A 27,440-nucleotide genomic window follows, 5' to 3' on the forward strand; every position below is an offset into this window, starting at 1 on the left:
GTAATTCTCAAATTCCCCGATAAAAACATGCGAGTAATTCTCAAATTCTCCGATAAAAACATGCGAATATTCTCAAATTCCCCGATAAAAACATGCTAAGAATATTCTCAAATCCCCCGATAAAAACCTGCCAATAATAGTTTCAAATTACCCGATAAAAACATGCCAATAATTCTCAAATTCCCCAAGAAAAACAAGCGAATATTCGAGACCAAAAAATTCTTAATTCACTCATTAGATCTGCACAAACTATAATCCAATCCAAACGTGAGTAAACAAAAACCGAATTCAATTAAAAATTTGGCCGAACCACAAAATAATTGTAAACGTGATCACAAAAAGAAAAGAATAAAATATGACAAGAATAAAAAGCATTCTTCATTGAAAAATAAATATAGAACGGTAATCAAATCACGTGTATACTTATACAACCTCTTCAATTAGCGAAACACAGAAACGCGTTAAAAAATAGCGCAAAACGTGAAACGAATATTTGGGTGCCGCGTCATAGTACAGACACCACCAATCATTGAATTCGTCAAAATGATGCTTGAGTGACAAAAAAAAAGTTGACTATTTCCATAAAAATACGATTAAGAACGGATTTCAAAGTTACCAGAAATTAAATGGCATTGTGTCTAATTAAACGAGTATCGTGTTAGGAGTTATCAAATAAAAAAGGGACCTTTTTTAACCAACGCCATTAAATAAGGGAGCAATTTTCAGTTATACTCTCTCAGAGATAATTACTGCGGAGAGAGAGAGAGAGAGCTAGAGGAGAAATAATTTTTTCATCATCATCATCCACATCCCCATCGGAAGTAAATGTAAACGAAGTTATTAGAAGCTCACGGTGGAAGAGAGTGCTCTTACGGAGAACATTTTTAAATAAAAATTTACAAAACCATGTCAAACGCTAAATTTGTCTCATGAATTATCAAAATTTTAAAATAAATTCTGAAATTTTCTTAAGGCGTGTGGTTGAATTTCGGTTATCACAACTTCTACAAACATTTCTTTCTGTTACCATTATCTTTCTCAGTCTTTTTTAATGTACACCCTATACCTGGGATGGTGTCTTTTAATTACCAGGTAGATCCTTATAAAAAAATGTAAAGCCGGCCGCGTTACGGCGTTTGATTGGCTGACGCTATCGTCCCTGAGACCTCGTGATTTTAGTTACTTCTTTTTTGCCCCTTTATTTAGTCCGCCTTCGTTTGACTACAGGCGAAACAATAAGAAAGAAGTTGGGAGGCCAGGCCGGCTTTGTTACGTATTTCTCTTAACAATTCACAAGACAAAACGTAAAACATTGAATCCCACACAGTATACAAACGAAATGAAAATGAAAAGTCCCAAAAACTTATGGTGGTCAATATTGGCGCAATAATACTGATAATAGTTTGAAATTGGAATCAAGTTTCGGGCATCAAGTGGGAAGCGATTAATCAGTCTAGAAATTCTAGAAGTCGACTATAGAGAGAGGCCGGGGTAAACCTAGTTAGAGGGGGATCCATACCGAATAAAATCTTCTCAGAGAGAGAGAGAGAGAGAGAAAGAGCGAAACGTTTAAAAGAAAATAATAGCCGGGGCATGGGCCGCAGCAGCCGCTAGATTACCTTTTTCCGTTTCATTATAAATACATCGTTTCAATGCCCGGGGCATTTTATACTAAGAATTTGCCGCGTATAGGTTGAAAATATAGAAGCTAAGCGTCTATAGGTATTATAATTTTGGGCCGCACGTCATAGTGATATATAGTTCATAATGATAGGTGCTTGCCGCGCTTCATTGCCTATACAAAAGTCCAGAATCATTTTCAGAACCGCTATATCATACAACATAACATCCCTTTCGCTGCAGTATTTTCGCTGCGTAACTTGGAGTTAAATAACTCGGGAACTTTAAATGAATTATGAAATATTGCGCTATAGGGGCTAAAATATTGCGCTATAGGGGCTAAAATATTGCGATATAGGGGCTAAAATATTGCGCTATAGGGGCTAAAATATTGCGTTATCGGGGCTAAAATATTGCACTATCGGGGCTAAAATATTGAACTATCGGGGCTAAAATATTGCACTATCGGGGCTAAAATATTGCGCTATAGGGGCTAAAATATTGCGCTATAGGGGCTAAAATATTGCACTATCGGGGCTAAAATATTGCGCTATATGGCTAAACTTTTATTCTATGGATTGAAATATTGCGCTATATGGCTAAACTTTTATTCTATGGATTGAAATATTGCGCTATATGGCTAAACTTTTATTCTATGGATTGAAATATTGCGCTATATGGCTAAACCTTTATTCTATGGATTGAAATATTGCGCTATATGGCTAAACTTTTATTCTACGGATTTAAATATTGCACCATATGAGCTAAAATATTAGTCTGGGAGTTGTGATATCAGTACAACATATGCCTGCTCTCAATTTCACTGAATATGAACCATAAATTTCGCAAACCTCCCAAGTTAGTTCCTCCAAATAACCAAAAATATTTTATATTTGGGGAATAATTGTTGTAACGGCTCATGGGGAGAGAGAGAACGCAAGAGGTAACAACCAAAACAACTTTATTAAGATAAGACCGCCATCGGACCGAATGCCCTTTTTCATTGTTAAACTTTGGTATATATGTACAACTTAAAAAACATGTGACAAGTTAAAAAACGATAACATATTAGTAGGTTATTTTTTCCATTATTGGAGGAGTTCCAACACCTCCCCTTTTAAGTAAAATCGTAGGACTTCTGGCGGGGATCCATACTGATGCGCTCGGGTATCTTCTTTACTCGTCCGGACCGCCGTACTCCCTCATCCTCGGAGTCTGCGTCTGGTATGTTGAACCGTACATGGCGTTCGGGAGCGGGCACTGTGGTCCCAGCAGGAACTCGATCGGGATTTACTCTTCGGTCAGGGATGGGTAGATCGAATGTGTCCATGAATACGGAGTAGGGATCGTTGTCCAGACGGTGGTAAAGTTGGTTGGCATGGAACTTCTTGTTAGTGGCATCATCCATAAGAACATCATAAACTACGCCTTTGACCGTTTGAATTCTTCCTGGATACCACGTCTTTGACTGGTGTTGCCGAGCATAGACTAGGTCTCCGACTTTGAAGGTGCGTCGTCGAGCCCCATGATGACGGTTGAATTGTCGCTCCATGGTTGGATTGCGCTCTGATGACGAAGAGGCCGGAGGATGTAGAAGGTCTAGCTCGGTACGAAGTGTTCGGCCCAAGAAGAGTTCTGCAGGGCTTTTCTGGTCTATACTGTAGTTAGGGGTTGAGCGATAGGACAGTAGGAAGACGTCTAGCATATACGGGACATCTCCTTCGCCCTTGAGTTTTTCTAATGCCCTCTTGAAGGTGTCCACGAAACGTTCCGCCTGCCCATTGGATTGTGGATGGTAGGGCGGGGAGAAGATATGCTGGATTCCTTTGCGGGAACAGAACGAGGCGAAGTCGTGTGAAGTAAACTGGGTTCCGTTATCGCTCACCAGTACTTCCGGATAACCATAGCGTGCGAAAAGGTTATTCAGGACGGATATGGTGGCGGATGACGTGGTGGTTTTCATGTCGAAAATCTCGGGATACTTGCTATAGGCATCGACGACTATAAGATACTGGTGGTCGTTATGGGGACCGGCGTAGTCGATGTGTATCCTCTGCCAGGGCTTCACGGCTTTCGGCCAGGAATGCAACAGAGTCTTGACAGGCAACTTTGCTGCAGAGCGACATTTGGAACATTTCTTCACGAAGTCTTCAATTTGAGCGTCCAGAAAAGGCCAGTAGGCGTGAGCGCGAGCCAAAGATTTCATCCTACTGGTTCCAGGATGTCCTCGGTGAAGTAGTTTCAGGACTGTTGCTCGTAAGGGGTAAGGTATTACCACTCTATTCTGTAGAAGCACACAACCCTGCTCGATAGTAAGCAGGTCCTTCCTTCTGTGGAATTGTTCGAGGGTGGTTGCCTCAGGTGTCGCTCGGATATTCTTTAATGTCGGCCACCCATTCCGAATATACCCGACGACCTTCTGTAAGACTGGATCCGCCTGAGCAGAGGATTGAATGTCTTGGAAAGTGACTGGAAGCTGTCGGACTATGGCCTTCACATCGTCTGTGACTTGGAGACTTGCGAGTACGATGTCGTCGTCCGGAGAGGAATGTGACGAGATAAGTCTGGACAGGGCGTCGGCCTGCCCGAAAGAGGTAGTCTTGCGGTATTCTATCTTGAAGTCATAGGCGATAAGAATGAGTGCCCAGCGTTGGAGACGGTTAGCCGTATGGACCGGTATGCCTTTCTTGCTTCCAAAGATTGCTAACAGCGGTTTATGATCCGTGAGCAGAGTAAAGCGGCGCCCATAGAGCATTTTATGAAACTTCTTGACCGCGAAGGTAAGCGCGAGACCTTCCTTCTCGATTTGGCTATAGTTCTTTTCCGCAGGGGTCAATGCCCGTGATACATGAGCTACAGCTTGAATTGACCCATCTGGCATGCGATGTTGGAAGACCGCCCCAAGTCCATAATCGGAGGCATCAGCAGCGACAATGATGTCCAGTGTAGGATCATAATGCGTTAAAAGGAGATCTGATTGAAGCGTCATCTTCAGTTCCTCGAAAGCGTGCTGACATTTAGGTGTCCAAGACCAAGTCCGTTTGGATTCCAATAATTCGTCCAGTGGTTGTCTCATGAAACGCATATTATTAACGAAAACCTGGTAATAGTTCACCATTCCCAAAAATGAACGTAATGTTGGCAGGTCAACTGGTGCTGGCATGTGGACAATAGCCTTGATCTTCTCGGGGTCGGGTCGTCGACCAGCGCTATCGATAATGAATCCCAGATATTTTATTTGTGTCATGAATAGTTTACATTTCTCGAGGCGAAGGCGGAATCCATAGTCTTTAATGCGGGAGAGTACTTCTTTGAGGTGTTGCGGGTGATCTTCGAAGTTACGGCTGACAATGATTATATCATCGAGGTAAGCTGTTGCGAATTCAAGTCCAGCAAGCATTTGGTCCATTATGGTTTGGAAAATCCCCGGAGCGGATTTCACCCCAAACGGAAGTCTCTGATATTGGAAGTTTCCCAGATGAGTGGAAATGGTACAAAGCGGTTTAGAATCGTCGTCCAGTTCTACTTGTAAGTATGCTTCAGATAGATCCAATTGGGAGAAAAGTTTTCCCCCGTTGAGCGTCGCAAATATGTCTTCCGGCAGCGGTAATGGGTGTTGATTGAGTTCTATGGTCTCATTCAAGCCGGTGGAAAAATCTGCGCAAAGACGGGTAGTGCCGTTAGGTTTCCTTACGCTTACGATTGGTGCTGCCCAATCAGTGTGCTCGACGGCTTTCAGGACATTTGACTCTTCCAGGCGTTTGATCTCCATTTCGATAGTTTTGCGGGCGGCAAACGGAACTGGCCTGGCTCTACGGTATACTGGAGTGCTTCCGGGTTTGAGAGTAAGGCGAGCTTTGGCTTTGGTACACAGCCCCAAACCGTCCTCAAAGACATCCGGGAACTCATCCTTCAGCGTCGCAATGCAGTCTGCTTCTCTTAATCTTTGAGGCGTTCCAGGTGAGGCGGTACAGAGATTGATGGCTTGAGTACCGAGTCGGGAGCATTGTCGTAAGCTATCCAGCAGACCGAAGAAATCCAGGGTTTCCACTCCCAGTAGGTTTAGGGATCCGTCTTTTGCCAAGTAGAAGTCGTGTTGAATTTCAGCTGGTCCCAGTTTAAATTTTGCCGTTGCTTTCCCAAGGAATGTAGTGCTTGATCCATCGAATAGCACTCCTTGCTCGCTGCAGGGGGTTAACTTCGGCTTACCAATTCGTTCGTAAGTCGCCTCATTGATAATGTTGCCTTCCGCTCCACTGTCCAAGTAGAAAACTACGGGAACGTCGTTAACCAAGAATTCCCCCGTTATGAGTTTCGAAGGTCGCATGGAATTCAGACTGACTGTATTTATCTGGCTTCTGTCAGGTTTCCGGTGTCCGGATACTCGTTTCTGATTTTCGCATTGACTAGCGACGTGACCTGTTCGCGAGCATTTATGGCATTCAGTCTTAGCGTGCGGGCATTCCCTGACCCAGTGCATCTCTCCGCATCGAAAACAGGCGTATGGCGGCGGTTTCGAAGATCTTTGAGATGACTTGGCTCTCCGCTTCTCGGGAGATCTGGAAGGATGCCGTACAGATGTCTTCCGACGACGGAAGCTGTTGATCGGCGTGGCCTTTGCTTGGAAAACCGTCTGTTCAGTCTTCGTAGCGACGATGGTCAGGACTTCGTCAATGACATTCTTGAGTTCAATGTTGGCCTCGGTATTTAACCGTTGCAGGATTCTGGTTCGTATGGATTCGTCTTCTGGTCTGGACAATCCACATAGGGAAACCAGAATTCCGAATTGATCTTCGGTCAAATCGGAGAAATTGAAGCGCTTTAGAAGTAGTTTAACGCGGTTGAAATACGGGCCATAATCTTCATCCAAGTGACGCTGGATCCGCATTAGGTTGAATCTTTCTATGAAGAGTGTCTGTTTCTTCCCGAAAAGTTTCTTGAGGTTCTCTACTGTCGTTGCATACGAGTAGTCCGTTGGCTCTTTGGGCATACAGGACCGATAATACTCGCTGAAGGCTTCGTTAGACAGTTTCGAGACCAGATACTTGACTTTGGCAACGTCGGTCAGATTTGGGACACTAATATCCACGAGATAGTCAAATCTCTTCAGCCATTGTTCCAATTTGTCGCCATCGTGTTCATCAGGCTCGAAGATTGGAATGTCAAGGCAAGCTATCGTGGATGTGGATGCTGGAGTCGAGCTTGACGGACCGGCGGGACCTGTTTTCTGGAGTAGAAGGTCGATGATCCTTTGGTTCTGCTTCTGGGACGCTATTTGCTGCTGCATAAACGCGTTCAACACGTCTCCCAGAGCGGACGAGGAGGAGGCCTCGGAGGATCCGCTTTCCTGCTTCGGCATGTTTGCGGAATCAGTATCGCGACTTTACCCGAAAAACCGTAACGCGACTATTCCCGAAGACCGGAAAACGACATCCCACTTCTGACACCACTGTTGTAACGGCTCATGGGGAGAGAGAGAACGCAAGAGGTAACAACCAAAACAACTTTATTAAGATAAGACCGCCATCGGACCGAATGCCCTTTTTCATTGTTAAACTTTGGTATATATGTACAACTTAAAAAACATGTGACAAGTTAAAAAACGATAACATATTAGTAGGTTATTTTTTCCATTATTGGAGGAGTTCCAACAATAATATTTTTTTTATCAAACGACGAGGCTTATCACACGCTCTTATGACGTCGGCTTGCACCCATGCATTCGTGGGACGTTCGGGGAGTAACTTCTTTAAATCGGATACTTGTCGAGCTAAAGAAAAACGCAAGCGGATCCTCGAAACGGTACGGGCTACATCATACTCCACCTATATTTTTCATTTCGTTTCTTCAAATTCACCGGGTTGTTTTTTTTATATTTTAAGGAGTGGAGCCTAAATTATCAGGTGATGATGTATTTTATTCATTTTTACGTATTTTTATTCGTAACTAAATTTCTAAAGTATCCCCAAAGAGGGCCTTTAATTTACAACAATAATTTTTGATGATTTCTCAATCTTGGAATTTTTAGGCGTGCCCGTTTTTTCTCAGAAAGCGATATAACTCCGTAAGTTTTACTAACACCGCGCGATAAGGTTTTCGAATACTTTCAGCCAGTTTGCATATGCTATTATTGACGGGTTTGTTTGTTTGTTTGTTGGTCTAAAGTCTCAGAGATTATATTCGTAATTCTTTCATACTTAGAAAGATTATGTTATTTACGAGTGCCTGCACTAGAATAAAAAAGCTATATTTCTAAGAAAGAGGATCGATTTAAGTTTGGTTTCTAAAGAAAAGAAAAAAATAGAAACAGATTATATAGACTATCAAATTCCGAGAAACGGTAGTTTTAAAGTATCAACTCTAAAATATATACATAAAAATATTAATGTATATATTTAAGTCTTTGATTAAAGACTACGCGAATCTTTACTTGAATTAACACGTGACTCAGGCGTACGTCACTATTGTTGGAATGTTCAAATCGATTAAAAGCTAGAGTACATTTCTCAGTACAAAGACGATATGCTTCGTAACCACAATGATGATACGAAAAATGTCTTCCCTCGAATTTCGCAAGGCCACGTATACCACGAGTACCCCCTTTTAGCTCGTCTCACCCTAAGAAGAAACGCTACGTGGCTATTTCCACTGATTAAACCCCGTTAGTTCATGGAAACTAACGAACTTTTCAAGATTGTGACGGAAAAAAAAATAATAAAGATTCAGTTTTCACAGTCATCGCCTTAAAAGCAATTGAACATGAGCCCCCAATTTTGTAATCTTGAATTTTTATAAATACCCAGAAATGATCGCGATATGGGCATTGATAAGGGACGATTTCAAATACAGCTGCTGGCAGAAGAGATAGAACTTTCTCACCGGCGGTCAGTCATTACCCTTTGTGCGCAAAATATCCTTTATGTTACACACTTCAAAACTAAACAATCAATTTTGTTTCAAATACAGAAACAAGCTAATAATAACGTAAATATATTTGTGTAATTCCTTGATAAATAGTTATTATTGAACGTTCTGTAATTGATAATTCGAAATATAAAGAATATCATAGTTTATATTGAAAGTCTAGATCGTAAACAACCCATTTATGGGTGTAGTATGCGGACAGATAATTTTCTAAATCATACGCGCAAAACAAAACGATTTATCGTACTCAATATGGGAATTTACCACTAAGAATCCAAAATTCTCTCCCATGCAATTGAAAGTTTTCCAAAATATATCGTTTATTTATTTATTTATTTATTTATTTCGAACTGAGGGATCGTAGGCATAATAATTTTATATATGATTTAACCTAATACTATTGGCGCTAATGAGTGAATTGTTGCGATTAAAATAACGCCTTGGTATTAAATTTTATTTTTAATTTTTGATCTTCAAAAGTGTGGTTAGCAAAATTCTCCTACGTCTAAATCTAAAATCTCGAAGTTTTCAATCTTCAACGGTAAAAATAAGGAAATCCGTTATAAATTGAAAACCATCGCAACCTGATCAATAATTACATCAAAACGCCCTTCCATTCGATTTTAAAACCAAATTATTAAAGAAAAAAAAACAAATTTAAGCAGTAAGCATGTTTCGATGTGGTTAGCGATAACTATTACGTAGCTTAAAGCTCGAAAAAGGTGAAAAAGAAAAAAAATCCAAGGATTGAATGAAAATTAGGGAGGTGTTGACCAAATGAGATCACTGGGGCCAATACCGACCGACATGTCAGCGACGTTAGGGGCAAAAGTGGGCTCGTTCAACGCGTAAATCCATGCCGAGTAAGATTGGGTAGAGATTAGGGTGCGAGGCGTGTGGATTTTGTTGAAAATTCTGGCGGAGCGTTTCTCCTGGGACGATTAGAGACTGCCGATGAATTTCCGATCAAAAAGTGTTTATAATCTGGCGGGAAATATTGGTGGAGTAAAAATCTTTTGGCATTCCATATCACGTAAAGCGAACGTGCGGAGGGAGGGCTATCTTACGGCGTGCCGAGCGCCTACAAGATACGATATAATATAACAAAACATTGGGAGCACGTTTCAAGTGCAAAATCGCTCGCCGTGCGCCATGATGCCTGCCGCTAAAATCAAATCATCCCCCCCTTTAAGAATCTTAGACGGTGGTGAGAAGTTGGCCTAAAATGATCGGGATACGTTTGGCACCCCTTTGTATTTAATAATACCTATTTTTATCGACACCAATCCTATATAGGTATAAAATTCATTTTTCTAGTCCATAATGAGAAGAAAAGTATATCAAAATTTTGTTAAGTTGCTAAACTTATGGATGAAAACGATGGTATATGATCTTTAACATGATAGAGGTGTTTACGAAAACATTACGCTGTTTATTTAAAGGGAGAGTAAAACATCTAATTTTTTTTATAAGGATTTGTTATTGACTCGCGATAAATGTCATAAAAATATATGAAATATTGAAGAGTAATAAAATGTACTGTACTTGCAATCCTGAAATCTACCTTTTCCGGCTCTATCTGGTTTTAACTAAGGGGCAAAAAGGGAAATAACACTTCAGACACAATAAATCGGCGAAGATACCAACACCGCGTCAGGATTCAAATCTTGACGACGAGGCGCTCTGTCGCTTCACGCTACTGTATAAACTATATACCAACTTAATGATTCAATAACAGATAAGTGGATTCGCAACGGGCTTTCTGTATCGAACTCCGATAAGTAACTACATTAGTCACCCATCGAGGTACAAGAATCAAGAATTGATATTTTGAAAACATAAACAGGATTACTAAGTCTTTATTCGACTTCTTGGAATCCATTTGACTCAGCTTAATAACAAGTACTAGAAAAGGCCCTTTTCTTTTACAGTTGAACCCTAAGCTTATTCGGCATGTTTACTTAAACGTTCCGATTGAGCAAGCTGTTACGATTTCTATACACGGAGCAAAGATGGGGCCAGACAAACAACTATGAACCTTTTTCAGGGTAAAAGCATCGCTCATTTCTGACCAGAACTATTTTTTAGAAAGACGCAACTCAACGATAAGTATTCACTCCACCCACCGCGCACGCGTTTGCGCAGCTGGATGATCTACGGATCTCCATCCAACTTCCTATCGACTAGTAGAGTCACCAACGACCAACGCTAAAGATATGGACTGAGCAAGTCCCATTGGAAACACAATGAAAAAAACTTGGAAAGTCAAGACTTAGTAGTCCAAACTGGTTAGCTCCAATAAACACATTTTTTTTGGGCCAATATACAGCGCCGTTATTGCGAGAAATGGGGAACTACCGATGATAATGTTTAGACCTATTCACAAATTTAGTTACATAATGCTATAGCTCATTTACTCTTAGTAACCGTCTCTTTGGAGAAGGATTACGATATGCGCTTACCTCAAGTAACGTTCGAAACGAGCCGTTAAGAGAGCGTACTGCGAACTAGTTCCAAGTAATTGCGACTGGTAAAGACCTTGGACAAAATTATAAATTTTAATAAATAAATGACGCTAACGTGGCAAAATCAGGGGCGAAACCATATGGTAATTAAATTGAAACTCCAAATAATTCAAAGTGGAACACGTTCGTTTCAACTTTACATAATCCAAAGACATTACTAACCACGGGTCACGTACGAATGACGTAAAACGTATACACCCCTTACCTTCAATTAATAGGCAGATGACAATAATTTTAGCTCTTAGCGCACCGAAAGGAAGTGACCACGTTCACAGAGGCCATATTGGAAAATGATATATAAAATATCTGGGAACTACGACTGTAAGACGAAAGACTTGAGTAGTGGCAAAGTGCGAGTCTAAAGTACGACGAGGGCTTTGGGCCCCTAGCTACAATTCCTTTGATTTAGGCCCAAATCTATAGGAAATACAAGTTGCGAGTCAAGACGTACTGAAAATACTCCTACTGACCCCTATAAACCGCCAGGGTTGTGAAAATCTTGGAAAATTCCGCAATAGGACTGATACGGTAATGGGGGGGGGGAGTCCGGGGTTCAAGGAGTCCGTCGACACGAAATGACGGACGCCAAGATTGCTTAAAATCAATCATGGAGGACTTAAGTTGGGATTCCTCGTACACTCATTTACTGACTAAGCCAGATTATGGCCGCGCTACAAGTAAGACTCCCATCGCGTATTCCGAGCATAGACCTAATATGGCCTCCCTAAAGTATTTTTAGATATCACTTGGGTGTCACGTGAATTGTATTTTCCATGGAAAAACCCAAAAGTCAATCCCAGAGTAAAATGCAACGGAGCCAAAGGTTCCGCGGACTTATACATAGACGCAAAGCCTCGAATAAGGTGGGACATTAAAACAATGAACTCCGCACTCGTGAACGTGGGGGAAATGGGGGAGGGGTAGATATTTGGGAACCAATCAGAAATCAGCATTACAAGTGTTTTCGACATTTGACTTTGTAGTACAATCAGAAGTCAAATTAATTGTTTTTCTCTATTTTTCTTACACGTAGCCCTTGTAGACGTAGCGCGTGGAAACCGTACACTAAAGAAATCTGGGTACAATCCTGGATAGGTCGACGAATCATCCGCTTTTTGAACTCTGATACATTAAAAGTAAGTGGCATTGCAAATTCAATATAAAATATATTTACCCCACGCCCTATTGACCCTAAAACAATAGTCGAATTTAGGCTTAGCAACCGATAGAGTCATCGGAAAATGGCTGCCAGAGAGGAAACTGCTCGCATCCCATTCCCCATCCGAGCTAACTAAGCCATCGCTCCCTATTCGTGTCAGAGCAAGCAAAGCTTTGGTTCGCGCTAACCGCTAATCTATTTATAAATTTCAAATACTTATACTAACAGGTAGGTATTGTTGAGGCCTATTTAAGGGAGATAGTCGACGTGGCATCGTAATTGGTCCGATGCTTATTTTAGTTCAATTTATATCTTACACTTGCCGAACGAAAGTTGCTAGCTGGCATCTCATCTCAGCCATAAGACAAAAAAACAGCATTTGATAATACGAAAGCCGCGAACAATTTGTAGAGAGCAAAAACTACGCATAAACGTTTACCATCACGCTATGCACGAATCATTCGTTCTGTTCAATCGCATTTTGATAAAACAGGGGACAATAAGGCGCACGAATTCGTTACGTTAAATCTCGTAGGAAGAAAGCGCAGTTTTACTAAGCGCGTTTGTACGGGAATAAAGTTAGTTCTTCGGGAAATCTATTCTTATTGATATGGCGACGGGCGACAGAAGCCGGATTTCAAAATACAGTTTTCGTGTTCAAAGTATAGAAGGGTAAGGGAACAATTATCCTTCAGCGTGTATTTGAAGTTCAAAGGCGACCCTACCACCGTCCACCCCTGGCAGGAAAAATTTGATCTTAGTCATATTAAAAATTCTTATCAAGAAAATAACAATAAAAAATGAGATATACACATTGTTCTAAGATGCGGAAAAACTAACACCCGACACATGGTCACGAATACGCTAACAGATTATGGACACTTATTTTTGCTAAGGACTCTGCATCTAACTACGAAAGTAATTATCACTTGATATCACAGTCAGCCGCGCGCTCTCGTGATACCAAAAGCCTACAGCGCAGACTCCAAAAAGCGAGATGGAAGTCATTCCCGTTTACACTGTAAATTTTCATCGAAATTGTCTATTGCGCGCAAATGGAAACAGTTAAACCCTGCAGAATTTTTCTAATAATTGTTCCCCCCCCCCCACAAAAATGAGATATCGATATTGATTACTGTAAACCTTCATTAATATAATCAATGGTTACTAAAACGAGTTGAAATCTATATCTATATAAATAAAAGTCCCGACTGACTGACTGATAATCAACGCCCAGCCCAAACCGCTTGCCCTAGAAGGCTGAAAATTTGCAGGAACGTTACTCATAAGTAGTAGACCCGTACTAAGAAAGATTTTTCCAATCCGCCGCCATCTTAAAAAATGGTGCCCAGAAATGTAAAAAATCTTCTCTGTGCAACAAAGTCTCGCGCGTTTCAACCGATTTCGCAAATATTTAGTACACTGGTTTCCTTTAACCTAAACGGGTTGAATGGTCTTTCGGGTTCAATTTGTTGCCATCTTTTTAAATGGCGGCCAAAAACTTAAAACCCTTCTTTATAAAATAATGTCCGCGTGAAAAATAATAAAAAAATGGATAGGCTACATCAATTTCAAAAATTCGGGTATATATTTAAGTTTCGGTTTTGGGCGACAACTTGAAAAATTGTATCAAGAAGCGATCGAGGCAAATTCTCATTAAGTTTCCGCGTATTTCAAAAACAGTTTTAACGATAAAAAAATTAGAAGGGGGTAGTTGAACTTTTGGCCGTAGAAGAAACGCGTCACGGATCCCCAAAATTTAAAATATTTCCCTTAATTCTTTTAAACTTTTTCAGTAAACAACGTAGCCTGCCATTTCAAAGCGGAACAGGCCGATGGGTAATCATGAAAAACAAGTAAACAAAAACTCGATAAACGGGTAACATCGCGTATCCAGGGCGGAGCTATATTAACGAGGATCAGATTGCAAAAAAGGGTCGACAATAATCCGGGCCAAAAAGTTGGTTTATCAAAATAAATATATGGTAATTAAAGATAATGACAGAAATAAATCTAATGTACGTTTATAAATGTTTATGTTTTCAAGGTGAACAGCGTCATAAATAAACAGGAGCTGTATACCTAACCTACGTTTGTCATGGTAAATAAGCTCAAGGACTTACAACTTCGAGGAATTATATAATCTTACAATTATTGTTTTATTATTATTACCCTATCAATGTAGATCAACATTCAATAAGCTGGTAGCGTGGAAAATTTCGTCGTAGCGCGGGTCTTATATAAGAAAATAATTACTTAAATCCAGAAAGAAAGAAAAAATGATCACACCCTATATTGAAAAACATCTCGAAGTTTGGTAGACATATTTAAATAAGAAAAAATAATGAGACTATAAAAAAAACCCTCCTATTAATTCCAGTAACAAAATTACTTTTAGTTTAAATTCAAAAATTGTTACAGACGAAAACGTTTAAATATCGCGGTATTTCAACCTTCGGTTTTATGGACTGTTGCATATGCATTTTCAAGAACACGATATTACACGGCCTCAGGGGCGATATCTTTATAAAATTTGACAAAATCTAACCCTAAATATTTTTTTATAAATGAGAGTAATTAGTACGTAAAAATAATAATAAAAAAATGGCGCAGACAAAAATTGACCTTCACCTGACGCTAAAAACAAATTTAGCCCTGTGAGATCGGTATCACGTGAATTCAGAAAATGCATATCGTAGAACAACATTTAAATTTATATATTCGATATTATTTTAAAAAGATTGGTCAAGGGTCCAGTATATTATAATAATATTCCATTGCAGTATTAATTCTTCTAAAATCTTTATCGAAATATTATTTTTTTTCTAATTTAGGAGCCTAGAGTCCGTTATATAATCCCTGGCTTTTGTAACTGAACACACCAAATTATGAACTTGAAATATTCTAAAAAACACGGTGTTTCTGGTCTAATTTTGGGAGTGGGACGAACATGACGAAATAGAGTAATTTCTAGGGACGAGGGGCGCGTGTCAGTAGTTGGGTAACATGTTGAAAGAAAGCATCATCGAGGGGGTCACGGGGGTTCTTCTCACTTGGGCTTCGAAGAGCACGTTTGAGAGGTTAAAGAGAGAAAAAACACGGTTGCGCTTTCTTAGACGATACGTGCCGCGAATTCGATCATCGATTTTTGATCCTTCCAAGGATAAAATAAACATATTCCTTTCTCTATGGGGAAAAAAGGGAACTAAAACATCCTGAGCGAAATCTAAGCTATGGGACTCGGGAAGTCCCAAACATTTTAACCCACAAAGACGTTTCACACTTGGGAAATTGACCTACGAACCTTACCACAATCCCAAAAACCCCCTTAGAAAATAGTCATTGAAGAGTTACGGGCCTTATATGGCTGAAAGTGTTAAAACACTTTCCCAAGCACATTTTACAAACATCAGTGTAATTTAAAAAATTATTCAATCAATATTCAAGAATTGTCGCAAAAATCCAGACACCAGAATAGAAATAAATACTTTGCCCTTGAATACTACACAGCTAACAAGCCAAAAAACAAAAAAGAGGCCCTCAATTTGCCTCCAAGTCATTTTAAAATGGTCATAATAACGTGATTATCAACTTTAGTTAATTTTTAAAACAGCAAAATTAGCGTGTATTTATTTCCAATGCGAGAACTAGCCCTTGAACCAGTCTCTTTCATGTTCTGGACTGGACAACGTTCCGAAAAATAGTTATCACCTTCGTCAGAAATCACATTTAAATAAAAAGAAAATATATATTGAAGGTTTGAAAAATCTATAGGTAATATTTAGGGAGACCACCCCAGTCAATTTCAAACGTTTCACCAGTGCATAAATACACTTCTAGTACTACTTTTACATAACGAATTATTTCAGAACATTTTTCAATCTCCAAAAACGCCTTTTATCGAGACAGGAAATACGTTTTTCGGATTAAGTCGTCTTAATTAAATATGAAAAAAGAAAGAGTCTTATCACAAATCCCACCATATTATATTTATTTAAAAAAAATAAGTCTAGGGCAGAAGGACACACACCACACACACAAGCTATAGCATGACGACTTTTCATTCACGCAATCCTATAGATAAAGCTTATCTGATTTTCGTACAAATACGGACGGTACTTAGACTCTATTTTCGATCACGTTTCGAAATAGTGACTAGCTGTCAGCTCGAATTAGTGTTAAAATTCAAAGTAAGGTTTTGTTTTTTTTTACGTCAAAACGTAGCGAACCTGTGGCCATATTGCGGTTCAGATATACCTATAGTAATTTCGAAATTTAATGAAACGTGGATGGAAATAAAAAAATCTTATTGATAAGGGGGCTTCCTTTCGTGCCACGAAGCTATCTCGTTGGAAAAGTAAAAAAAAAAAAAATTAAATGAGATGGGCCTTGGGGGCATTTGCAAACTGTTGTTAGTATAAGATGACAACACGTTCGTATTTCCCACACACTTTTTTAATTAATGTAATATATGAAAAATTATACGAGTACGATTGTTGTAGAAAAGTAGACTAGAATCGACAATATTTAGTCTGTATTAAAGGGAATCTGTGACCATGTCAAACTTTCAATTCAAAACTAAGCTATACTAGTAACAATGAAACGTTGCCTTGAAACAACAGTTCAGTATTCATGAAGGATTAACTAAATTCTAGAAGTTGTGACCCTCATCTTACGATGTATCACGTGATAAAAAAAAGGATCTCTATTAATTTATGGATAAGTTAAAAACTTTTTCTCACCCTGACACGAGGGAGGATTTGAAAATTTGTTATTGGTAAAAAACGTGAGACAAAAATATGCAAAAATAACGTATTACATCTTTATGTACGAAAATTTTCGTAAGATTATTTTGAAAAATCCAAGGGAAATAAAACACGTTGTTTTCAACGCGTGATTTTTTTTTTACTTCGGCGGCCAAAAACCCGGGTTAACTTCGTGAATTACCCAAAAAATATTTATAACGTTGACTATATTATTTCTTATATTATTATACATCGTGCTACAATGAAAGCGTGCCGATTATCTAGCTAAACGTGCTAAGTTAATTTCATCCGACATAAAGTACGTAATGGGTGGTCGGACACTTACCCAAAAATATCAAAAAATCAAAATTTATACAAGAAATTAATGCTAACAAAAAAAATTATCCCACTCCTCGTTACACAAGTAACCCTAAAAATATTAGACATATAGATAGATTATAGACGGCTCATAGTAACTAAAAGTAAAATACCACGTGACATACCATATTTAGGTTATTTCCCAAAGGTAGCGAGAGATTCTCACTATACGATATTTAAAATTACCACGAGGCGACGTTTTAATAAAATTAAAGTTGTTAAGTATCCAGACAACTACTTCCTCAGGTTCACGCGTGTAATTCAATAACAGAACCATACTTGACTTGTCTTCGAAAAGGATTTTAAACTAACTTTATATAATCAAAAAACTGAAAAAGGTCAAAAATGATATCAAATCTAATTCCCTCCTCGACCCGACTTATACGAAATCGAAAACTAAATTGAAGATGAGTCTGAAAATTTGTCAAGAAAGTTCCATCATCATGCCCAAAGCAGTTCAACCCTTGCCTAAAATACCCGCGTGTGTAATTAAAAAATAGCCAAAAGGCATTATCATCACTTGGACCACGAAAGAAGCAACTTGTAAATTGCAAGGCATCAGCCTAGGTATGATCTAAAATTCCATGACAAAATCGTCAATTTCTATGATAAAATCTAACCATTTCAAGACTGATTCTTCGTAGGAGTTCTAAACACGGATTATTTTTATGTAGAGTACCCAGACAAATTTCCAGACGGTTTTATAAGAAGTTACATCGCCTATGGCCCGACGCACACGTATTGGAATTGAGTACAATTTTTTCGGGTTTAATTACGTATTTACCGACTATAATGGCCGCGCGAGACGTGTATTTGTGACCAGTGGTCAGTGGGATAATAGCTCGGTATAACCACCGGACTCGCTAAGGTCAACTAGTTTCACTTAAAAAAATAGCCACAATTGGTGAGCGACGGGCTTTGAATAGATATGTACGCGTAATGTTTCTTTAATGAACTGTTATAAAGTATCAAGTTTAATTCCGTTTAACATATAAAGGGTGATAAAGCCTTAAGGCGTATTGTTCAGACATAATAACGAGACTGTACGAGAGATATTTCGAAATAAAGAATTCATCACCCTCATTTGAAATTGAAATTTTAAAGCAATTACTTTCTATTTTTGAAATTAAAAAGATGAATAAAAACCACGAAATAAGAAAACGTTATAATGTTAAAATGTTTGTCATATGATCCATCATAATTTAAACTTCATTTGCAATGCAGATTCAAGGTTATAAATAAGTGAAATGTTCCTTATTAAAAGACTTTTCAATTCGAATTTAACTTTGCTACAATACTAAGGTAAAGTTACCTTAATAAAAATTTGAAACATTTTGCGTTAGACGGTAATTACTTGCCGCAAATAAGCGTTTTGGAACTCCAGATTTTTAACTTACGTTTCAGCAAAAACCAGTATTTGAGTATTATTCATGTTCGACAATTGACAAGTTAATTTTCTAACCATGCTAATAGGGCACGTTTTATGCAAATTTTGCATCAAATTTAATAGCTATTTCAAGGTTTAACTATTGGAATCTTAATGAATTAAAAAATTTAATATAGGACCTTCGAAAATTAATACCTCGACTAATTAGAATAACAGTGCAATTATTAAGGAGAAATTTGCACTTCAAAGTAAAAAAAAAACAGGAAAATTGTTTTTCAAATCTATATGATCATGATACAGTGAAGAAATTACGATAAACAATCAAAATTTGCCTCAAAAAGAAAAAAAAAGAACACCAGTTGTAACCCAGCTGTCAAATCCATCATGAAAACCATTAATTATCGTCAATCAAAAAATGATAAATTACTCTAACGCGATTGGCCAATTCGCCAATGGAAAAACACCCTTAACAAAACCTTAAAACTGAACGATATGGAGTCGATTTTAATTCGTTTATTATAGATATACTTCTATAGATTAGGCGATTGGATAACAAAATTTTAAGTGGGATGGTTTTAGGGAGGAAGAAAAATAAAAACGTTTAAAAGCTGTCGCGCGTAAAACTCAAAACATACGAGAACATTTAAGAGGAAAAATTTGAATATAAAAGCAATAATAGAGTCCTTCGAATATTATCGCGATATTTAATCGCCAAATATTTTTCAAAAATGTCGATAATTGAAGTCCAATTATCCGTAAAAAATACTGACATAATTCATAAACGTCAAATTAAAAAAATAATAATAATAATAACCTCGAGGTTTTCAACTGTCCTTCTCTAAGAATGATTCGAGTCTTAAACTTCAAGACAGCTTATACGAATACACCTTCGAAATAATTTACTTCTAATTTTAGAAAAATATATTTATTTTTTAAAATATCGAAAGGGATATCGGGGAATATAAGTGTGACAAAATAATTTCGATATTTTATTGCTTTCCAGACTCTTCCGCGAGCATGATAAAATTCTTAAGAGCGCAATAGGGGAGGGGGAAGAAAAACTAGTTTTCGGCGTCCTTCAAATAAACCGTGATTAGAATTCATTAATTTTGGGACGAAAAAACAAAATAGAAAAAAAGAAAGGGCCAGTTTCCAAAAACAACTATTAATCATAAAATATTTTCTCAAATTCCAAAATAAATAAAAAATCTTTAGAATTATAAAATTACGTTACAAAACTATACGCTAATTGAGAAAGATGATTTTCACTAAATGGGTGGTCGAAAACTTGACGATTAAAAAACCTTTGTAACTGAATTTTAAAACTTTATAACTAAAATAATTTTCATTTTAAAAAATTCAAATTAGATGGCATACCACCAATATTAAACGATTGGACCAAAAAGAACCTAACAGCTTTATCAGGTAGGGATATATTTAATTTACTGTTGCTATTTAATTTGATCATGTAGCCCTAACTAGGTTGTAATCCAAATTTGGTGAGTGGTACGTGTCAAACCAAGAGATTTCTTAGTTTTAATCGCGCAACTAACCTAGAAAGAGCGTATTTTGTTATTTTCTTATTCTTTTTTCTATAGGAACTAAAATATTTCTAATCCTAGTGAAAAGCTAAAATTGGGGAACTTATTTAAGTTGATAAGGTTGAAATGACATTTATTTAAAGGGGCCCCAATGAGGCACGAAAAAATTTACCCTTAAAAGATTTCAAATAAAAAATAAAAAAATATGCCCACGCGAAAACCGCTAAAACATTTCATCCAGAGTTCAAATCCTACAAATCAGAAACTCATAATCTAAAGTACAAAAAATCCTCAAAAATTAAAAGGAAGTAAATAAATCAAACACTATACGTAATAAATTTCAGCTCCTGATGAAACGTTACTACCAGACAGACAAAAGCCGGGCCTTTTCATAAATTTATTTTAATTTCGGAATAATTTAAAAGATTTATTGCCGTTTCTATCAGCGATAATTTGGTATATCCTAAAATTTCCTTAAACTTCCTCTTCGTAATTATAATAACCCTTTCCTTCTCTGCCATAAATGATATCGTAATTATCGAAAGATTAATGCATTTTTTGCTAGATATAGGACGTCATTGTTAGAGCAGCTTTCGAGCGAGATAATTTTATCCTTAGAACGAGGCTAATATAAAACTAACAATAGTAAAGACTAAAGCGTTTAACGTTTCAAGGGTAGGAGGCAAATACGATAGGAAAAAAAGAAAAACCCGCTTTCAAACAGTCGCTAATTAAAATAGTAGTTAGGTAAGTACACTTAAGTACGTTACTTTGTTGAAACAACAATGGGGCGATAAAAATTGTCTTTTTTTTTTCTCTCTCGTTTCATTATTGCTCGGTTGATCACGTACACTTCTTAAAAGAATCAACGTGCGAGATACCGAAATTTCAACGTGGCAGGCGCTGATTGGTCTACACGTATTTATCATCTGCTAAGGTTAAGGGTCAACAACTAGAAAGGGCTTCGGGGTTAGAACTATAGTTGTCGAAAATAGGCGGTACCTTTCGTCACTTAAGACTCTCTGATAGTTTTAAGGATTTAAAGGAAAGGTATGCCATCTTAATAGCTATATACTTATTGTCTATGGGGATCCATGTACAAGACGCACATTTGTCCACTCTCCCTTTAAAGTAACTTATTACAATCATATTTAAAAGGTAATTTTTTTAAAAAAAACTAACACTTAAGACAGGACCTACACCTGCGAGACTACGTAAGTAGGAACCAATTTCTCAAGTATATGCTTGGGTTTTTTTTGTTGGCGCGCTGGGGGTCCATGGGTGGATGAAGACAGAAACCGTCCGGTGGGACAACTGGGAAAAAAAAAAGAAGTACTCTACAATCTTGGCTTACACTTGGATAAGAGCGTCATCATGGTAACCCCTAAATTCAACAGCGCTGTCAAGTAAGACGGGCGGTATCTTTCAGGATGGGGAAGCTGAGAAAAAGCGAGCGGGGCTTCGAAAGAAGTGACAAATTGAAGTAGATCCCATTCTGTTTGGAACTTTGGCCTTAAACCCAAGGAAAGCGTTATTAATTTCTTCCGCCATTGGGACTGCACGCGTGCGAGCGAGCGAATTCGCTCCTCGGTTCGGTTTGCTTTCGGAATATCAATCGAGTGGTCCTTTTTCAAACTCCCTTCCCTTTTTCGTTGAAGGAATAAAAATCCTAAACCTTTATTTAAAACTCGTCGTTCAGTCCCACACTTTAATAAATTTTAAACTATAAATTTCAATATAGTAATCCGTAACACGACGTGAATATTTATACTTCAATTAAAAAATAATAAAAAAGGTATTTCCGTATGGTATAAATAATCGAATTGCAGTCCAAATATGCATGGGGACCTCTTCTATAACTGATTACAAAAAGGAGGGGACCCCACTTTGAGGGACTCAGGGGCAGAAGTAAAATTACTGCTACATAGACACAATTTCTCAAAAATATAAGTTTTAGTTATATAATTGGGGTAAGTTAATATTACAATTTGCAAAATATAAAAAAATAATTCCTTATGAAAAATTGGGCATTCAACGAGCCGTGCTACTCGAGTCAAGAATAAACCTGACGTCCGGAAAGAAATATGACCAACGTTTTTAGAAAATTACACCACCAGTCCACATACCATGGACATACCAAGGATTTCGTGCTGGCCCCCGCTCTCAGGTTTTATTTTTTTATATATATATTACGTTGATTGTCCGAAATTACGCAATATATATTTAATCTCACTTTTAATCTACACTCGTATAAAATACTCCAGAAATACCGGTGTAACTTCATACCCAATGAAATTTAAAAATGAGACGAACCTTAAAGATTTCTCTCAATAGCTCGATTAATTTTCGTGAGCGACGGAAACGAGATCGTGAAAAAAAAAATAAATTAGAGAAAAAAAGGGCTAAAAACTTAAATAAAAAAACCGGTTGTATTATTAAAGTGCTTAAGTGACCCGCCCCGGGGCCAGTAATAAATTGCACCATTGAAAAAACCTTATCATTACGGTTAACGAATATACCCCAGAATATCCCATATCCTGCCTTTTAACTTCAGTCGCGTCTTACCCTAAAAAAATCTTAGAAACTAATGGCACTGTGTTATATCTTCTATAGAACATACCTTAGCTAAGAGTAAAATGCCGCTATTACTCTATAAATTGGAATATATATTTTTTTTCTATTCTTCTGCATGCATTCAGTTTTTTTGAGCTAGGGCCCCGGAAAAGGACATTAATTTTCGGCCACCCATTTTATTTTTGACACCGTAATTGTCTCGGGCCAAAAACTGACCAATTACACCTATATATAATAAAAATGGAAAGGGGGTAGGTAGGCAGGGAGGAATATCCCATGCTAAAGAAAGAATTAAGGAAGGTAGACCAAGAACGATAAATCTTTTAACCCAAAGTATAATTAAATGGGGCGGAGAAAAGAAAGAAATGTTCCGAAGCATTTACGAAATAACCTCTTCTCTCTATTCTCTTTCGGTTCTATTACAATGAAATTATTTAATTCTAACTCGAATATTGTCGAAATGACCTTAACTTCTATTCTTACTCCCCAAGAAACCCTTAAATTTCTCGCTGACCATTCGTAATGGTATCGAATGAATTCACGGTAGTGGTGGTGGACGGGTATTACCAAACTTTAAGGATATAAATGATCGGCGAGTTTAAAATAATGAGTATAGAAAAAAGGGAGAAGAAATTTAGCCTTTTCTTTTAACTAAACTGAATAATAGATAGAAACTCCCCATTTAGGCCTATAGCTTCTTTGTCAGGTTCAAGAATGCCGGACCTAACCTAAGCAATTGTTCTCTGTAAGTTAAATAAGCGTGCTTAGCTTTTAGAGTCGCGGGAAACGTTACAATAATTATTATTATTATTTATCTTTTTTTAAGTATAGAAAAAGATAAATATTAAAATTAAAATAAATAATAATAATAAAATTCCCTAAATAAATTTAAGAGAAATTTCAACAAAAATATATTGAGTAATAATTGTCAATTCTCGCCTTCAAAATTATATCTTCTGGGTTATAAATATAAGGGAGGCAAGAAACGAAACGCGTTTGGCGAAACGGTTAAACAATTTTCCGGACTAATTAATTAGATAGCCACTATACGAGACCACCTAGAGTGGAAAATTATAATTTATATAAAGTGAATATAAAAACTTGCCTTTTGTACGATTCCCAACCAATTGTATATACTAACATATTCTTTATACAAGTCAAACAAAAGGGTTAATATAATCAATTTAATTTAAAAGAAAAAAAAATGTTCAAAAACCCAAAGCGAATGAATTAAGTTGAGACTTTGGATTCAAGAACAAACGGGGAGGGAGGAGAAAGGGTAAGTTTCAGCCTGAGAAACTTTCATTTTATTTCAACTCTGGTTTTTTTGAAATCTATAAAACTAAATTCAACAACCCTCCCCTTACTAAAAGAAAGAAAGAAAAAAAAACATTGGATGGGGCATATTTCTATCATTATATAACCAACCGCCACTAACAAAAAAGTTATACTTTAAAAAGAAGAACGTGCCCCGAATATTTGAAACACGACGCATGCGCGGGAACAATTTATATATATATAAATATAAAATTAATACAATACACCCAAATAATATTCTTCTTCATTCGATTAATATAACTTAAAACTTGTCATACTAAGGAAAGGGGTATAAAAACTGCTCCGATTCAGATTTCCCGCAATTTTTCTCCTGACCTTTAAGCGTACCCTGACCCCAGGGTCACACTACAGAAGAGTATAAATACTTTTCCATATTGTTTTATTAATTCCCATATTCTTAATCTATAAGTTTACGATCCATTGATCGTTACGGAAAACATAATTAGCATCGTTATCGTTATTTAAATGACATCAAACTTGACAAGAAAACAACAACCTTATCCAAATTTCCAGACGTCTAGTCATAGCGAACAGAAAAATAAAAATAAAATAATAACCAACCGCCCACGCTACGCGATAGATAAATAAATTCAATACACGCCGCTGAAAATTCAATAAGGTACCGCGACAAAAGTACGTGTGACAAGATATAAATGTCACTAAAAGAGTAATTATGATAAAATTAAAATAAGCAGACTGCTACGAACTTCCACTATAAGCCTTCTCTAAGCATACTTAAGAATTTTAAACATTTAATTCGATAAATATCAAGATTGCGAAATCATCTCCTGTCATGACAGTTAACAACTTCGCCTAATTGACTTCTGATTAAAACTTCAACCCTACCCAGCTGAATTAAGCCAAACCTATGAAACAAGGAATATCAGGTAAACACCCCATCTACCTTCAATCGCAAAACTTGCATGGACAAATAAATAGCAGTATATTGCGTTTTAAAAATGACAAGTCAACCAAACCATATACCCATAGGTTACGAACAAAACCATATAACTCCTCCCACTATTAAGTTATACGAGGGAAAAATAATTCTAGTGTTTTTGTCCCTGGAATTTATAGACTTAAAGGGGGGGGTATCAAGTAGGCTAAAAAGAGGGGGGAAGTGGGGGGTTACGCCAAAAATAAATGGGAAAAAGGCGTGCAATTTATCCGTTGAAGCGGGAATTCATTTAGTTTCTAGTTGGCGCGGCGGCAAAGAACGCCGTTGGCTCATTACCCAAGCAAAAAGGTGGAGCTCTCCGTAGCCGGGACTTCATTAGCATATAAACACGATTGCATAATGAGCCAAAATGGCCAGGCGTTGGCTGCGTAATATGCAAATTTTACCTCCATCGAATTTATACCACCTCTTTAACAACCACCAAGCCAGGTAACTATTCCCCCCCCCATCTCCCCCAAAAAACCTTCTTTTGGTGATATTAAAAGGAACATAATTTCAATGATGAGGAGTATGGAATATAATTCTTGCACGCTAAAAGATAATTACGTAAAAGTTTATAACTTGACGTGATATAATTAGGCATGGCACGTGGACACATATCTTTATTTATAGTCACATGACAAATTTTAGGGTAACTCTATCATTTCTATAAACTTCAATAAATGTACTTCTAGTTAAGGGGAAGAAAAAAGAAGATACTCAAGTTAAGGGCCCAAATGATCATAATACCTTTTTGAAAAAACATTTTGATTCTACGGTTTTGCCAAGTATAACCCGAGGGGCATTATACTCTATAAAAGGGAGTGGTTATACATTTTTTATATTAGTGAAGAAAGAAGAAAAAAGATGATACTCTGTCCCAACGTAAAACAATTAATCAAGAAGAAACACTCTTAATTTCTTGAAACCCCGTATGAAAGAAAAAGTAAGAGGAGAAAATATAAAAAATAAGGTTTGGTACTCTACCAGTTTTAAGACACACACCGAAAATGGTATAGAAGATTATTTTCTACGATGTTTCAAAAAAAAAAAAAATTAAATTGCTATTATTAAAATTTTTAAAGATTTTCTCTTCATATATTGTAACGATAATAAATGACTAACTAATGGATTAAAAAAAAAGAGAATTAAATGGCGTAATCTATTACGATATTAATTAAGGGACCTTTAATGATTTCAACCCTTAATTTGACGTCCACCCCCCTTCCAAAAATAAAAAATAAATAATAAAATAGAAATTCAAGAGAAATATAGAATGTATATACACACGTGAATGCAATTGAGTCCACAAACACTGAAACAAGTTATCTGTAAAGTCAGTAGGCGCACAGATGTACGAAAACGAATATACTTGCTTAAATTGAATTTTGAGATGATACTTCAGTTTCTACACGTGTTTTTTTGTGATTAAAACACTACTACCGTGTCAAATTTATCTTTCAATTGGTCTTTTTTATAAATATGACACGTTTTAACTTTTTCAAGAGTTAAGACTTCTTACTAGCATCAGTAAGAAGTCCTCCCTGCATGAACATGAGCAGAAAAAACCCCTCGGATTTTTTTTTTAAGCTTGAAAACGTACGTTTCTTTTATTATTATTATTTGGTGGATATTCAAAGTCACTTACACAACATACAAATTCAGATATTTCGCGCAAGATCTTACCTTGTAACCTCAAAACTTGGATAATAATATTTCTAATTTTTCCCCCATTATTTCTATACCATCAAAATACACCTTATATTGGTTACTCTTATTTATTAACTGCCATGCCGTGCTGCAAATTTCAAACTTTTACAAGGGTAGGGTAGGGTAGGGTAGAGGACTAGATATTCTGAACACGAATAGAACACCTTAAAAAAAAACTACGATTTTCAAGTTTTGTGCGGCTACGGGATATTCCAAACGTTCTCTAAATATATTAAGATTATTAAAAAACCATTTTTTTCTTTCAATGGATATTTGTTTGTTTGTTTTGGTATTGTTTAAAAAAGACGGCAGCGCACGTTGTTTACTTTGTGTTTAAATGTTTTTGTTTTTTTTTTAAACAAGGAAATTAATCCTTATTTCAATTTTTTTTCTTATGTAACGAGTAAAAAAATATAGTTATTTGTATCATAATTTGTTTCGTAATGACGCATCCAATATGGACAAAATCTATTAGTTTCTATATTTTTTTTTAGGCATAAAAATTATACCTTTCAATTGTTATAAATCTCTGCAACGTAACGCGGCGGCGCAAAAAGCCATTTAATTTACGCGTTTTTAATCATGCAATTAACGCAATTAAT

General features: G+C 37.0%; 2 protein-coding genes across 17 annotated transcripts in view; one reads left to right on the plus strand and one right to left on the minus strand.

The window, feature by feature from the left end:
- Positions 1-11,414, minus strand: part of trh (PAS domain-containing protein trachealess) — a 142,124-nt gene extending 130,710 nt beyond the window's left edge. The window contains exons 1-2 of the mRNA XM_089840997.1: positions 11,275-11,414; positions 11,007-11,082 (exon numbers count right to left, since the gene is read on the minus strand). The gene's annotated coding sequence lies outside the window, so the exon portion shown is untranslated. The remainder of the gene's footprint in view (positions 1-11,006; positions 11,083-11,274) is intronic.
- The window catches only part of LOC149717872 (uncharacterized), a 38,387-nt gene extending 11,197 nt beyond the window's left edge, over positions 1-27,190 (plus strand). The window contains exons 1-9 of one of the 16 annotated variants that reach the window (XM_089841182.1): positions 7,294-7,422; positions 7,503-7,523; positions 7,649-7,684; positions 7,822-10,832; positions 12,103-12,205; positions 14,025-14,188; positions 14,276-14,329; positions 14,414-17,918; positions 18,026-27,190. In XM_089841182.1, the coding sequence (XP_089697308.1) occupies positions 7,318-7,422; positions 7,503-7,523; positions 7,649-7,684; positions 7,822-7,854 (195 nt within the window). In that variant the 5' untranslated portion in view covers positions 7,294-7,317 and the 3' untranslated portion in view covers positions 7,855-10,832; positions 12,103-12,205; positions 14,025-14,188; ... (1 more) ...; positions 14,414-17,918; positions 18,026-27,190. Of the gene's footprint in view, positions 1-7,293; positions 7,423-7,502; positions 7,524-7,648; positions 7,758-7,821; positions 10,833-11,613; positions 11,747-11,799; positions 11,933-12,102; positions 12,206-12,272; positions 12,457-12,528; positions 13,328-14,024; positions 14,214-14,275; positions 14,330-14,413; positions 17,919-18,025 lie in introns of those variants that run through there. The other 15 variants (XM_089841178.1, XM_089841166.1, XM_089841209.1 and 12 more) reach the window with 15 other exon arrangements.
- The last annotated feature ends 250 nt before the right edge of the window (positions 27,191-27,440 follow it).

The sequence above is a fragment of the Phalangium opilio genome, unplaced genomic scaffold (assembly GCF_054372755.1).
Source record: "Phalangium opilio isolate 3A_F unplaced genomic scaffold, DU_Popi_V2 ptg000003l_1, whole genome shotgun sequence".
NCBI classification, from domain to species: Eukaryota; Metazoa; Arthropoda; class Arachnida; order Opiliones; family Phalangiidae; genus Phalangium; species Phalangium opilio.